Raw genomic sequence first — 13,978 nt, 5'->3', positions numbered from 1 at the left:
AAAATTTATTGAAGTATAACTTATTTACAATGTTGTGTTAATTTCTGCTATACAGCAAAGTGACTCAGTTATACATATATATCCTTTTCATATTCTTTTCCATTATAGTTTATCACAGGATATTGAATCTAGTTCCCTGTGCTCTACAGTAGGCCCTTGTCGTTTATCCATCCTCTGTATAATCGTTTGCATCTGCTAATCCCAGCCTCCCAGTCCTTCCCTCCCCCACCCCCTCCTCCTTGGCAACCACAAGTCTTGAACAAGCTATTTTATGTTATTAAAATTTTATTATGAAATGTGCCATAGGTGATAAAAAATATGTAGTTTCAAGAGGGATAATAAAAATGAACAACCATGTGCACACCATCGGTTTGAGTAGCATGATATCTCCAGAAATTTAAAAGCACACTGCGTGCTTCTCCCTGATCGTGTCCAGCTCCTTTTGCACAAGAGGGAGCCAGGGTAGTGAATTTTGTGTTTACCGTTCCTTTCCTTTTCTCCCGTCTCCCATGTATACACATCCAAGGAATACATTGTTTTGTTTTGCCTATTTTTGAGCTTTATATAAATGGACTCGTACTATCTGTATTTTTTGAGTTGCTTCTTTCACCAACATATTTCAAAGATACAACCATGTTGATTGTTGTTGTTCCTAGTTTATTCATTTTCAGAGTAGACACTGGTGTGTGTCTTAGTCTGTCTGAGCTGCTATAACAAAATGTCACAGACTTAGTGGCTTATGAACAAGAGAAATTTATTTCTCATAGTTCTGGAGGCTGGGGAATCCAAGATCAAGGTGTCAGCGTGGTTGAGTTCTGATAAGGGCCACCTGTTTCACAGCTGGTGCCTTCTTGCTTTGTCCTCACGTGATGGAAGGGATGAGGGAACTCTGGGGGATCTCCTCATAAAGGGCACTAATTTCCATTCACGAGGGCTCCACCTTCATGACCTAGGTCATCACTCTCAGTATGTTTAGCTCTAACAGACAATACAAAGAGTTTTTTAAAGCTGAGCTGAGGGATGGTCACACTTTGAAACTAATGATGGCAGTGATTCCAGGAGAGGGAAGACAGATTCGGGGATGTTTGAAGCACTGGTGAGATCGTCCCCACATTTCCAGTCACTCTGAGAAGGTTTTTGTTGTTGTTTTGATCTGACCTTCCCTCTAGGTCCTGGGAGTCAGGACTGGGGTCAAGTGGAGTAGAACCTTTGCGAGTTGTACATTTTTACCACTTTTTTTTTGGTAAAATATATTTTTCAATTTTATGAAAAAAGATGGTGACAGTGACAGTGACAATTTAAAAATATTTTCCTCCTTAACAAAATAATCCATCAACTCTATTTCAACCCCTCTCCCATTTAAAAAATGTTCTAAACCATCTGCTCTGGCTCCCTGTGGCAGCTCAGGGTAGGCCCCACAGGAGGCATCTTTAACTGTGGCTGTTAGTAAAGAGATTGCATAGCTCTTCATGTTTGTGTGTCCTCTTCTGTATATATTTAGAACACTTTTCTATTGAGTTTTTGCCTTTTCCTTATGATGGAAAAAGGACAAGCATTTTATATATATATATACACACACACATAATTAAGAAGAGCATAAAAAATGTGAAGTCCCTCCAAAAGAATCTAACAAGAGATGTCTGGAGAAAATTTAAATGTTACGGAAGACTTAAATAAATGATGCTAGAGAACATATCCTTGGGTTGACCATCTCTATAAAAAGGTAGTATCTTAAAGATCCTAATTCTTCCCCAATTGATCTATAGATCCAATACTTTTTCAATCAAAATCCCAGAAAGAATTTTTGTAGAACCAAGCAAGATAATTTACCTAAAATGAACAAGGAAAGGTCTAAGAATAGCAAGAAGAAGCAGAAAATAAGCAAGTCTCATTATAAAGCTCTGATCATGAAGACAGTGTGATATTGAAGGATAAATAGACAGGTAGACCTAATGTCCGGAAATAGAGTCCCACACAATACACAACTGGTTAAGACAGTGCTGGCATGGCAGATAGATGGGGAAAGAATGGACTTTTTAATAAATGTGGATGAAACAATTAGATGAAATAACTGGTGATTTAAAAAAATTAAAATAATTATTAAAAAATTTACCCTTATTTCTTTTTTAAAAATTGAGATGTAATTGACATATAACATTATATTAGTTTTAGGTGTGCAACACAATGATTTGATATATGTATATACTGCAAAATGATTACCACAATACATTTCATTAACATCTATCACTTCATATAGTTACCATTTTTTCCTTGTGATGAGAACTTATATAATCTAGTCTCTTAGCAACTTTCAATTTTTTTTTCAGTTTTTTTTGTCTTATTGATTCTTACTGATCTCTATCTATATACATCTCTATCTATATATAATTTTTTTCCTATTTGCTAAATCTCTGCTCATCTTTATTTTTTCCTTCCATACTCTTTGGTTTCTTTTTTCCCCCAACATTAATGCTTGACTCACTACTTTTAAAGCTTTTTTCTTTTCTAATGTAGGTATTTAAGGCTATAAATTGCCCTCTGTGTACTTCTTTAGCTCATTCCATGTATTTTGATATGCAATATTTTCATTGTTGTTTCTAAAACATTTGTAGTCCATAATATGATTTCTTTTTTGACCCATGCATTGAGATTTGGATATATTTGGAGTAACTTCTATTATTTTGTTGTGTACTTTTTATTTTTCCAACTTTTGCAGTTTCTTTCTTTTTTTTATCTTTTCTTGACTTTATTTTGACTAAAGTCTTTTTTCCTAATTATATTTCTCCGTTTACTTAATATAAGCTATCTGTTCTCTTAGTGGTTACTTTAGTTATTTTAACAACCATACTTAATTTAAATTAGGTAAGATTGTATCTTTACTTTAACCCTAATCACCCTTTCCCTATTTACATGTGTTTGGTTATTTTAGTATTTTAATTTGTTGGCCATTATACCACCTCACAACATTTCTACTTGTTGTTTTTATAGTCAAGGTTTGTTTAGATTTAGATTTGCTCACATATTTATTAATATTTTTGCTCATTATTTCTTCTTGCATCTTAGATAATCCACCTGGAATCATTTTCCTTCTGCCTAAATGCATCCTATAAGAGTTTCTTTAAGTGAGGGTCTGTTGGTGGTAAATCCTCTAAATTTTTTTTGTTTAAAACAGACATTTTTCCAGACAAGTGTCTTTATTTCACTCATGTATGAAAAATAGTTTCACTAAGTCTAGAATTCTGAGTCAAGGGTTATTTTTTTTGTAAGCATGTTGAAATTATTTTACTTTCTTCTGACTTCTGCATTGCTATTGAGAAGCCAGTTGTCAATCTAATGCCATACTTTGCAGGGGAAACGTTTTCCTTATCCCCTCCCTTATACCCCTCCCTCCATGGGCTGCATTATAATCTTTCTCTAGGATGTGTCTAGATTTAGAGGTTTTTTTTTTTTTTTTTTTTTTGCCACATGGCAGTGAAAGCGCCAAGTCCTAACCACTGGACCACCAGGGAATTCCCTAGAGTTCTTCTTATTTATCCAGTTTAGGATTATTTTTGGGCTTCCTGAGTCTAAGGATTGGTATCTTCAGCAAGTCTAGAAGATTATTAGCCATATATGTTTGAGTATGGCTTTCCCCCATTGTCTCTGTTAGCTTCTCCTATAAGATGTTGTTAGACCTTCTCATTCTGTCTTCCTATAATAATATTTCTTCCATATTTTTCATCCTTTTCCCCCCCTCTCCAGATAATGTCTTTGGTTGAATCTCCCAGTTAGCTAAATTGTTTTCTTCTGATGTGGTCTAATTAGCTATTTAATCCACATTTTCATTGTTAGGAGGACTTTCTGGTTCTTTCCAAATTTGCTTAATTGTTCTTTCTAGTTTATTTCTTGTGTTTTCAAGCTTTTCTTTCATTTCTTTATGTATATTAAATATAGATATTTGATATTTTCTGCCTGATAATTCCAGTGTCTGATTCTCCTTTCCATTATTTCTGCTGGCTTTCACACATGGTATATTTTTATTTCCTTATTTATTTTGTGATTTTTGACTCTGAATTGCTCATTAAAAAAAATGCTATTTTCAGTTACTCTTTGAGGCTGGAATTTGTTCCTGCTAGTTTCCTGGGAGATCTATAAAAGTTAGAACCCTTTTAACTTGATTTCCTTTGAAGATTTTCTGGACAACACATGTCGTGGGAATTTGGATCAAAAACTCTCATGAATTTTGGCTTGTAGTTATAAATTCTCAGAGAATGTTTTCTCTTTCACTGAGCACCAAAGTTGAATCAGGGAAGTTTTCTTCCATTCTATTTTTCATGGCAAAGTTTTTTCTCATTTATATTTACATTGAGGGTAGAGCCCTCAGTGGGGTTCTGGTGTGTGTGTCTGTGTATATATGTATATATGTGCATGTATGTGTGTATCTATGTATATGTGTGTATGCATGTGCATATGTATGTGTATATATATGTGTCTGTATGTGTATCTATACATCTATGTATATACGTGTATGTATGTGTCTATATGTGCACATGTATATCTCTGTGTGTGTATGTATGTGTGTGTATCTTTATGTGTGTGTGTTTTATAGAACTCCCCACCTTAAGGAGGCCCAGGCTTTATCCACTTGCCTCTTTTCTCTCTGTGGCATCAGAGTGGAAGATAAAGATTTCCTGGTTTTGTAAGAAACTCTCAACGTGGATGGTGGCCTTGTTGTGTGCTTATTCTTAGGATTCTTGATCTCACTTGGCTATACTTTTTTTTTTTTTTCCGGTACCAGCTTAGCAATGAATTTATACTTTTTTTCTTAACCTGGCTTAAAAATTTCTTTTTCGAGATGGTGTTTTAGGGCATCTAATCTGCCACACTAACGTAACTGGAAGTTGAAAAACCATTTCATACTCATTATTTTCTATATCTATTTGTTAACATCAAGTAAAAAATATGAACAAACTGTTCTTCAGTCCTCTGAAATTCTGAAGAAGCTATATGGACTTAAGTTGAAGCAAAACACAATCTGTTCAATTATAAGGAAACTTATCTTGACTTGAAAGCTTCTAGAGTTGACAACTAGAGATCGTCAGATATTTATCTATGGAATTTTAAGAAACTGGCATAAATTTACTTTATTACCTTTTACCTACTTACTAGTGCTATACTACTAATGAATTCTATCATGTAATCTTTAACAACCACCTAGTAAGTATGTGCTCTGGGAATTAGTGAGAATTTCTGATACCAAAGAATCACTTACCATGCTATATTTCCCTCAGCTAAGATTTGAGGCAGTTTACAAAAACACCTTCAGTACGAAAGAAGAAAATTAATCACTGAGAGAATCAGGGCTACAGGTAGGAAAATAAATCTTAGGCTAAGATAAACACATGAGAAGTACATAACATTTTCTTCCCAATATAGGTGGCCTGTCTTTGGTTTTATGCTCTTAACACATGTAAGAGGAGGGTAGGCAATAACATGACCACGTTGGTTTGCGTGTCCTGTTCAGTTCAGGCCGGACTAACCCTGTACCTTCTGAGCCTTTTGGCAACACTGTTGAAATTACATCACAGCCCCAATGACAAAGATTGGCAGTAAGAAAGTGGCCAGGGAGTATCTTTTATGTTTAATGATAAAAAGTGAAACTCTTCCGAGTTATTGACAACTACACTACTGGAGAGTTGGTTTAGGGCTGGACCCACCTGGTGAAGCACTGGCCTGGATGTGGTCTGGCATAGGGGTGGAGTTTCACTGAGCTTCCGGTTTCTGTCAGCTACCAGGTTTCAGATCGCTGTGCAGTTTTTCCCATTTTGGCAAAACAAGAGCCTTTCTAAACCCTCTGTAATCTTGTGGCTCCTGATATCAGACGGGCCTGAGACAGGTCTGGGCCCTTAGAAGCTACTATAATAACAGCAGAGAAATCCTGTGTTGGTTTAATTGTTTTAGTCCTGTGTTGTTTGGACCCTGATTAGGGTCCAAATCCATAGGGTCAAATTATAAGGAAACAGCTAAAGATGTGAAACTTTTAGAGAAGGCTTCCACTATGTATGTTTCTTTTTCACATCTTTATTGGAGTATAATTGCTTTACAATGATGTGTTAATTTCTGCTTTATAACAAAGTGAATCATCTATATATATACATATATCCCCATATCTCCTCCTTGTTGCGTCTCCCTCCCACCCTCCCTATCCCACCCTCCCTATCCCACCCCTCTAGGTGGTCACAAAGCACCGAGCTGATCTCCCTGCACTATGGGGCTGCTTCCCACTAGCTATCTATTTTACATTTGGTAGTGTATATATGTCCATACCACTCTCTCACTTCGTCCCAGCTTACCCTTCCCCGTCCCCGTGTCCTCAAGTCCATTCTCAACGTCTGCTTTATTCCTGTCCTGCCCTTAGGTTCTTCCTCAGTATGTATGTTTGTGTGCTGTCAGCAATTCCTGAGCAGGAACAATTTGTGTGTGTGTGTGTGTGTGTGTGTGTGTGTGTTCTCACTGTACTGTAATAGGCACAATGAAGGTGTGTAAAAACAAATGTAAACTTCATTCTTCAATTTCCTAAATTTGGGCTTGATCATTTTGGTAAAGCAAATGGGGATAACATTTTGTGTTAGCTCCTCACTTAATGACTAATAAATAAAAAATATTAACTTAGGTCAATATACTGGCTCACAAGTGTGCACTGGGTTTAATCATTCTTTTTCTTTGCTTCAAGGATTTTGACTCTTTCTTCTCTGCAAAAGAAGAGAATATTATTTATTCCTTCCTTGGCTTGGCTCCCCCTCCAGGCTCAAAGGTAAGGTTGAACACCCTCTTGGGGTCCAATATAGGTCATAAGAAGTGAGGATAAAATCAGCACCAATACTGTTTAATAAGTGATGATCTTTAAATTAACATGATTTTAACACACTTCTTATTCTGATGAAGTCTTATGCATAGAGATAATGCATGGTTTCTACTAAAGCGTGTTTGAAAACTGTGCTTTTATTATTTTTGCTCTGTTTACACCTTGTTATAGTAAGCTTTACAATACCTAAGAAATATCATTGCATTCAATAATCTTAAGTGTGTTAATTAAATATGTAAAAGTATAAATTCTCAGGTTGTGTCTATGAAATTATTTTGTTATGAATTTCTCATGACAGCTTATGTTAGTTAATTTTATAATGATATGTACTCCTATATTAATTATTTCTATTGAAAATGAATTGAATTTTGCTTTTTTTTTCTGATGAGGCGGGAAAAAGTAAGATCTAGACTCAAGAACAAGATAAATTTCATCAGGTTTCTTTTCCCCTCTGGTGTTGTTTCATCTTTGATTATGTATAATTATATCAATTAAATAAAGAATTATGCTAATAAAGTAAATACCATGAATTTGAATGTCTGGTGGAGATCACCTATTTTTTTTTTTTTTTTTTTTGTGGTACGCGGGCCTCTCATTGTTGTGGCCTCTCCCGTTGCGGAGCACAGGCTCCGGACGCGCAGGCTCAGTGGCCATGGCTCACGGGCCCAGCCGCTCCGCGGCATGTGGGATCTTCCCGGACTGGGGCACGAACCCGTGTCCCCTGCATCAGCAGGCGGACTCTCTACCACTGCGCCACCAGGGAAGCCCCAGAGATCACCTGGTTTTATTCCTTACCTTCACTGCATTCCTCACCTCTACCAAGCATCTCATACATGACTCTCCATAGATACAAGACAAGCACACATTTGTCTAATTCATTTATTTCTTAACTAATCTGTTTATGCCCAGCTTCATTTCAAAAGAGATTTGTGATGACTGACTCCCAATTAATTCTCACCATAGGAGACACAACTAAAAATCCTACCTTATAGAGATGGGTGTGTCTCAGAGGCATGTGGATGTGCTGTCTTCCATGTGTCCACCTTCTTCAGGTAATGACACCTGAGGTCTCTTAGTGCTTAGGTTAACACATGCAGGTGTAACACGAATTCCTTCTCCAAATGGTAACATGTAGATTTTACAGTTGGTTAATGTTCTATAAGGGGATAATGGTTCTATACAGAGAAATAAAGATATTTCCCTTTTAATGAAATACCTTTCTGGCTTTGGTCAACGTAAATGCAACATATCTCATACACGTTATTAACCATTTAAAAAAGTGCTAAAAGCTATTATATGCAATTTGATATTTTTTATTTGGTATAGGAGTTTGTTAACTGGGTCACGTTAGTGTAGCTATTATGTTTAAGAGATGGTACCTTAGTGTTAAGGTATATTTCTTGGTGGGGACACTCAGGTCACTTGGGTCTTGAAGAAGGACAGGAAGGGTGGAGGGAAGAATGTTCCAGGCAAAGGTAAGAGCAAATGCAAAGGCCCTGAGGCAGGAAAGGGCTTGGAGACTCCTAAGACCTGCCATGACTGCCCTGAGTCCTGAGTTGCCGAAGTGAAGAGGGAAGGGGCACCGTGGGAGGTGGGAGCAGCAGGTGGGCAGCCCATGGGCCACAGCAGTGCTTTGGAGTCTATCTTAGGGGCCGTTAAGACATTGTAAGGGTTTTAAGCAGAGGAGTAATTTTATTTCCTTGTCTAGAACTCTTTTTGGCTACAATGGGATGAATGGATTGAAGTGGTACAAATTACTGTAGTAAAACGGATGAGATGTCATGGTGGCGTGGACTAGGGTGGTGGGGATAGAACAGTACAGAAGTGGATGATTTTAGTATCTGTTTTGGAGGAAGAATTGGTAAGAATTGCTGATGGATTGAATCAGCAATGAGAGGGTTTAACCTCCTTGATTTTAGGACCATCAGATTCTATTTTACAATTTGGTTTCTGGTTCTGTTGTGCTCTGAAGAGGGACTGTACCGTGAGGAGTTTTTATCTTAAGTGCATCTTTGTACCCCAATGCGTATCTTCATTTCTCTTGAAAAGACTGTTTTTTGAATATTAAAATTTAATTTTTATCCAATTAATATGTGTATAATTTTGAAAAGGTCAAGGGTTATTACAAGGGTTATTACAGAAAATGGTAGGTCCTGCCTTCACCCCTCATGGATGACTTTTCTGTGTGCTAAGTTGCAGAGCTCCAGGCCAGACATCACTTCTGCTCAGGACTGGAAAGCTGCGGGTCCATATTCTTAGTAGTTTTCAGGGCTGTTGTTGAGAAACCTGGTGCCAGTCTGTCTACTGACCCTGTATTTGTGTCTGTTTTTGTTTTTCTCATTCCTGAGAGACTTTAGGTTCCTCTCTTTTGCTTTGAAGGTGTATGATGAGCTGCTTGGAATGGTCTTTTCTTCCTTGTTTGTGCTGGGCACTTGCTGGGCCTTTTTTCAATCTGGAAAGTCATGTTGTTCAGTTCTGGAAGATGTTGGAGGTACTCTTTCTGTGGTCATTCTTTTCCCATTGGTTTCCATTTTCTTTTCTTTGCTCTTTTTGAAATTCCTCTTATTTGACTGCTGGGCCTCCTGGACTAATCATACAATATTTTGTTCTTTGCTTCTGGTTCTTTCACTTAGCATAATGCTGTCAAGGTTCATCTATGTAGTAGTATGTGTCAGTACTTCTTTTCTTTTTATGGAAGAATGATATTCCATTGTATGAATAGACCATATTTTATTTATTGATTCATCAGTTGACAGACATTTGGGTTCTTTCCACTTTGGGACTATTATGAATAATGCTGTTATGACCATTTGTATCTTTTGTTTAATTTTATCTTAAATATTAGTATTGTATTATAGGCTGCTCTGCAGAAGAATCACTTGGACAGTTTTTAAAAAATTAAGATGCTTGAGTTCTGCTTCAGACCTACTGACCCTGAATTATAAGGGGAGAGGGTCAGGGACCTTCTTTTTTTTTTTTTTTTTTTGAGGTACGCGGGCCTCTCGCTGTTGTGGCCTCTCCTGTTGTGGAGCACAGGCTCCAGACGCGCAGGCTCAGCAGCCACGGCTCACGGGCCCAGCCGCTCCGCGGCATGTGGGATCTTCGCGGACCGGGGCACGAACCCGTGTCCCCTGCATCGGCAGGCGGACTCTCAACCACTGCGCCACCAGGGAAGCCCGACCTTCATTTTTAAAAAGCTCTTTGGTTGATTCTGATGTACACTCCTGTTTAACAACCACTAAGTTAAGGACTCATTTAGCAAATATTCATAGATATGCCTCGCCAAAGTGAAGGTGATATCATATTTGCTTTAGTTAAAGAACTCACACATTACAGAGAAACAATGAGCTCACTTTGTTTCTCTCCCCATCCTTGTTTCCTTCGCTCCTTAGGGGCCACTAACATCATGGGTATTTTAAGACTATATATAAAACTATGTATTCATCTCCACAAGCAGTACATGTGTTGTTTTGTATTTTTAATGCTTAATTGGTATCATATTTTTTTGGAATTTTCTGCGAATTGCTTTTTTCATTACGTTTTGAGACACAGCCACCCTAATATATGTAATTCTATCTCACCCTCTGCTCTGCGTCATCTTGTCCCATTAAAAATATTACCTAATCTCAGATTTTAGATCTCACCCTGGTTTGTGTTTAGGTTTTGTCCTATTGCGTGAAATTCCTTTTGGCTAAGTAGAAGAAAGGGGTGGCCATGGAATTATAGAGCTCAGCCTAGAGGGACTTAACATCCAGTTCAGAGCCTTCTCTTCACAAAGGAGGAACTCGAAGCCCGAGAAGTTTAGGTGATTTGCACAAAGATACTCCACTAATTAGCAGCACAGTCCATGCTAGAACCTTTGGTGCTGTCAGCATTGCTCGGGTTTATAGGGGTTGGTGTGTACTTGGGGCAAAGTCCTTCAAGTATCCTTTGGGAAGACAGACACTTGATGATTTATGGAAGCGGTATTATTTGTCAAGTATCGTTTTGTAGCAAACAATATGGTGGAGAAGTGTCAGCAAGGAAATCAATCTTGTTCAAGCTAAAAATAGATACTCTTGACTATTATGGAGAAAATGTATGCTTATAAAATGATATTAAGCATTACAAGCAGCATTATTGCTTGTAGAACAGTTTTCTTAGGCAGGCTGTACCAGGCCAAGTACCAGGTCAGTTCTCCCAAGAGAGCTTTGTAAGTAAGCATTGCCTCCATAAAATCAACCTCAGTTCTTCACAGGCATCTGGTCATATCTGCTTCAATGAGCATCATTATTTTATTTTGTTTCTCTTATTGAAGTATAGCTGATTTACAGTGTGGTACTTTGCTGTACAGCAAAGTGACTCAGTTATACATATATAGACATTCTTTTTTTATATTCTTTTCCATTACGGTTTATCCCCAGATATTGGATATAGTTCCCTGTGCTATCCATTCTAAATGTAATAGTTTGCATCTGCTAATCCGAAACTCTCAGGGATAGAAAAGACAAAAGAGCAAAGAACATAAAATTGTGAAAGGATAGACTCTTCGTTAAATGTTATTGGGACAATTGGACAGTAAGATGTAAAAAAATTGAAATCAGACAACCATCTCACACCATACACCAAAGTTAACTTAAAGTGGATTAGAGACTTGAATGTAAGACCTGAAACCGTGAAACTTCTAGAAGAAAACGTAGGTAGTACACTGTTTGACATTGGTCTAGCAGTATTGTTTTGGATCTTTCTCCTCAGGCAAGGGGAACAAAAGCAAAAATAAACAAACTGAATGACATCAAACTAAAAAGCTTTTGCACAGCAAAGGAAGAGATCAACAAAACAAAAAGTCTACTTCTTCTCCCACCTACTGAATGGGAGAAGATATTTGCAAACAATGTATCTGACAAGGGATTAATATCCAAAATATACAAAGAACTCATATAATTTGACATCAGAAAAACAATAAACCCAATTAAAAGTGGGCAGAGAACCTGAATAGACATTTTTCCAAAGAAGACATACAGATGGCCAACAGTTGCGTGAAAAGATGCTCAACATCACTAATCATCAGGGAAATGTGAATCAAAACCACAAAGAGATATCACTTCGCACCTGTCAGTAGGGCTGTCAACAAAAAGACAACAAGTAAAAAGTGTGGAGGAGGATTTGGAGAAAAGGGAACCCTTATACACTGTTGGTGGGAATGTAAGTTGGTGAAGCCACTATGGAAGACAGTATGGCGATTCCTCAAAAAGGAATTCAAATTCTAAAAGATATATGCACCTTGATGTTTATTGTGGCATTATTTACAATAGCTGAGATATGGAAGCAACCTAGGTGCCCATCAATAGATGAATGGATAAAGAAGATGTGACACACACACACACACACACACATGCACTCACTGGAATACTATTCAGCCATAAAAAGACGAAATCTTGCCATTTGTGACAACGTGGATGGACCTTGAAGGTATTATGAGAAGTGAAATAAATTAGATGGAAAAAGACAAATACTGTATGATTTCACTCAATATGTGCAACATAAAAATCTAATGAACAAACAAACAAACAAACAAAATAAATGAACAAACAGAACCAAACACATAGATACAGAGAACAGAGTAGTGGTCACCAGAGGGGATGGGTGAGGGAGAGGGCGATACGGGTAAAGGTGATCAGCTGTATAGTGATGGATGGAAACTAAATTTTTGGTGGTGAGCACATTGTAGGATATACAGAAGTAGAAATGTAATGTATACACGAAACTTATACAATGTTACAAATCAATGTTACCTCAAAAAGTACTTAGTGATGGGTTAAAAAATTATAGGTTGTGGGCTTCCCTGGTGGTGCAGTGGTTGAGAGTCTGCCTGCCGATGCAGGGGACATGGGTTCGTGCCCCGGTCCAGGAAGATCCCACATGCTGCGGAGCGGCTGGGCCCATGAGCCATGGCCGCTGAGCCTGAGCTCTGCAACGGAAAAGGCCACAACAGTGAGAGGCCCGCTTACCACAAAAAAAAAAAAAAAAAAAAAAAAAAAAAAAATTATAGGCTGTTTCTGTGGCATGCAAAATGAAGTAATAAAGTCACTCCAAAAAAGTTTTAGGCAAAATATAAATGTAATCACTAAGTCTATTTTCAAAGACAACAGCAATCATTCTATCTTATTTATAAAAATGAATGAATAGAGGAAAAATCTTGATACAACAAAATTATCCAGAGAACTATACTGTGAATATACCAAGCATATGTACCATGCAATATGCTATGAATGACAAGCATATTCTTACCATATATGGTAGGAATATATCAAGAATATCAAGTAATGAGATTCAGTCGGTCTGGAGTAGATCCTGAACAACTATATATTAGTAAAACTACATGAATATATTGTTGTAGTTTATCTTACGACAGGACTGAAAGTAAGCTCATCACACGCGATGAATTGTGCCGAAGCGCAGCAGTAGAGGGCTGCCGCTCGCTCAGGCAAAACAGCGCCGTCTGTCCTGCTGTGGTAGCTTTTATTAAAGCATTATCTAGGTCTTAACTTTTCAGAAGTGCCAAAGCAGCGACCTATGTTTTTATTAATTATACAAGCAATAATTGGCTTTCGTGAGCACCTGCCGTGCTTCGTCCTTGAGCGCAAAAGCAGCACAGAGTTCCCACCATTATTCTGGTTATACTGAAGTAGCACAAGGACATGTCCTTGCGTTCCCACCACTCTGATTATACTGAGGACATCTCATGGATCAGTGCCCAAAGCACTCAATGCTTCTTCGCAGGCCCCCGGTTTGCCGGGGGTGGGGGCTCAAAGCAATCAGGACTGTTTGCAGTTCTGGCTTATTCGCCAGCCCCCAGTTTGCTGGGGCGGGGGGGCTCATGGGTCACGTCTCCTTTCCACGTCCTCAGTTATTCCACTACAGTATATGATGGGAATCTCTAATTGAAAATCACTACCCTGGATCATGCTAGATGGAAATTAAAGAAGTAAAAGATGATCGAGTTAACATTTAAAGCAAATAACTAAAGTTAGGATTGATAACCTATACCATCATTGTCAAATATCATGCAAGGAACCACTAGGACCAACGTCTTCTATATGTTATTTTAGTCAGGGGAATATTATTAAGACACCAATGGAAAATATCCAGTTA

The 13,978-nt window shown here is 37.8% G+C and overlaps 1 protein-coding gene across 1 annotated transcript in view; it reads left to right on the top strand.

Annotated features, from left to right (window-relative positions):
* The window catches only part of SH3BGR (SH3 domain binding glutamate rich protein), a 64,146-nt gene that overhangs the window by 16,113 nt on the left and 34,055 nt on the right, over positions 1–13,978 (top strand). Inside the window, exon 3 of the mRNA XM_060010288.1 lies at positions 6,713–6,793. Coding sequence (XP_059866271.1) covers positions 6,713–6,793 — 81 coding nt within the window. The remainder of the gene's footprint in view (positions 1–6,712; positions 6,794–13,978) is intronic.

The sequence above is a fragment of the Delphinus delphis genome, chromosome 4 (assembly GCF_949987515.2).
Source record: "Delphinus delphis chromosome 4, mDelDel1.2, whole genome shotgun sequence".
Classification (NCBI taxonomy): Eukaryota; Metazoa; Chordata; class Mammalia; order Artiodactyla; family Delphinidae; genus Delphinus; species Delphinus delphis.
Note: the sequence above shows the minus strand (reverse complement) of the source record. Positions and strands in the feature narration are given on the sequence as shown.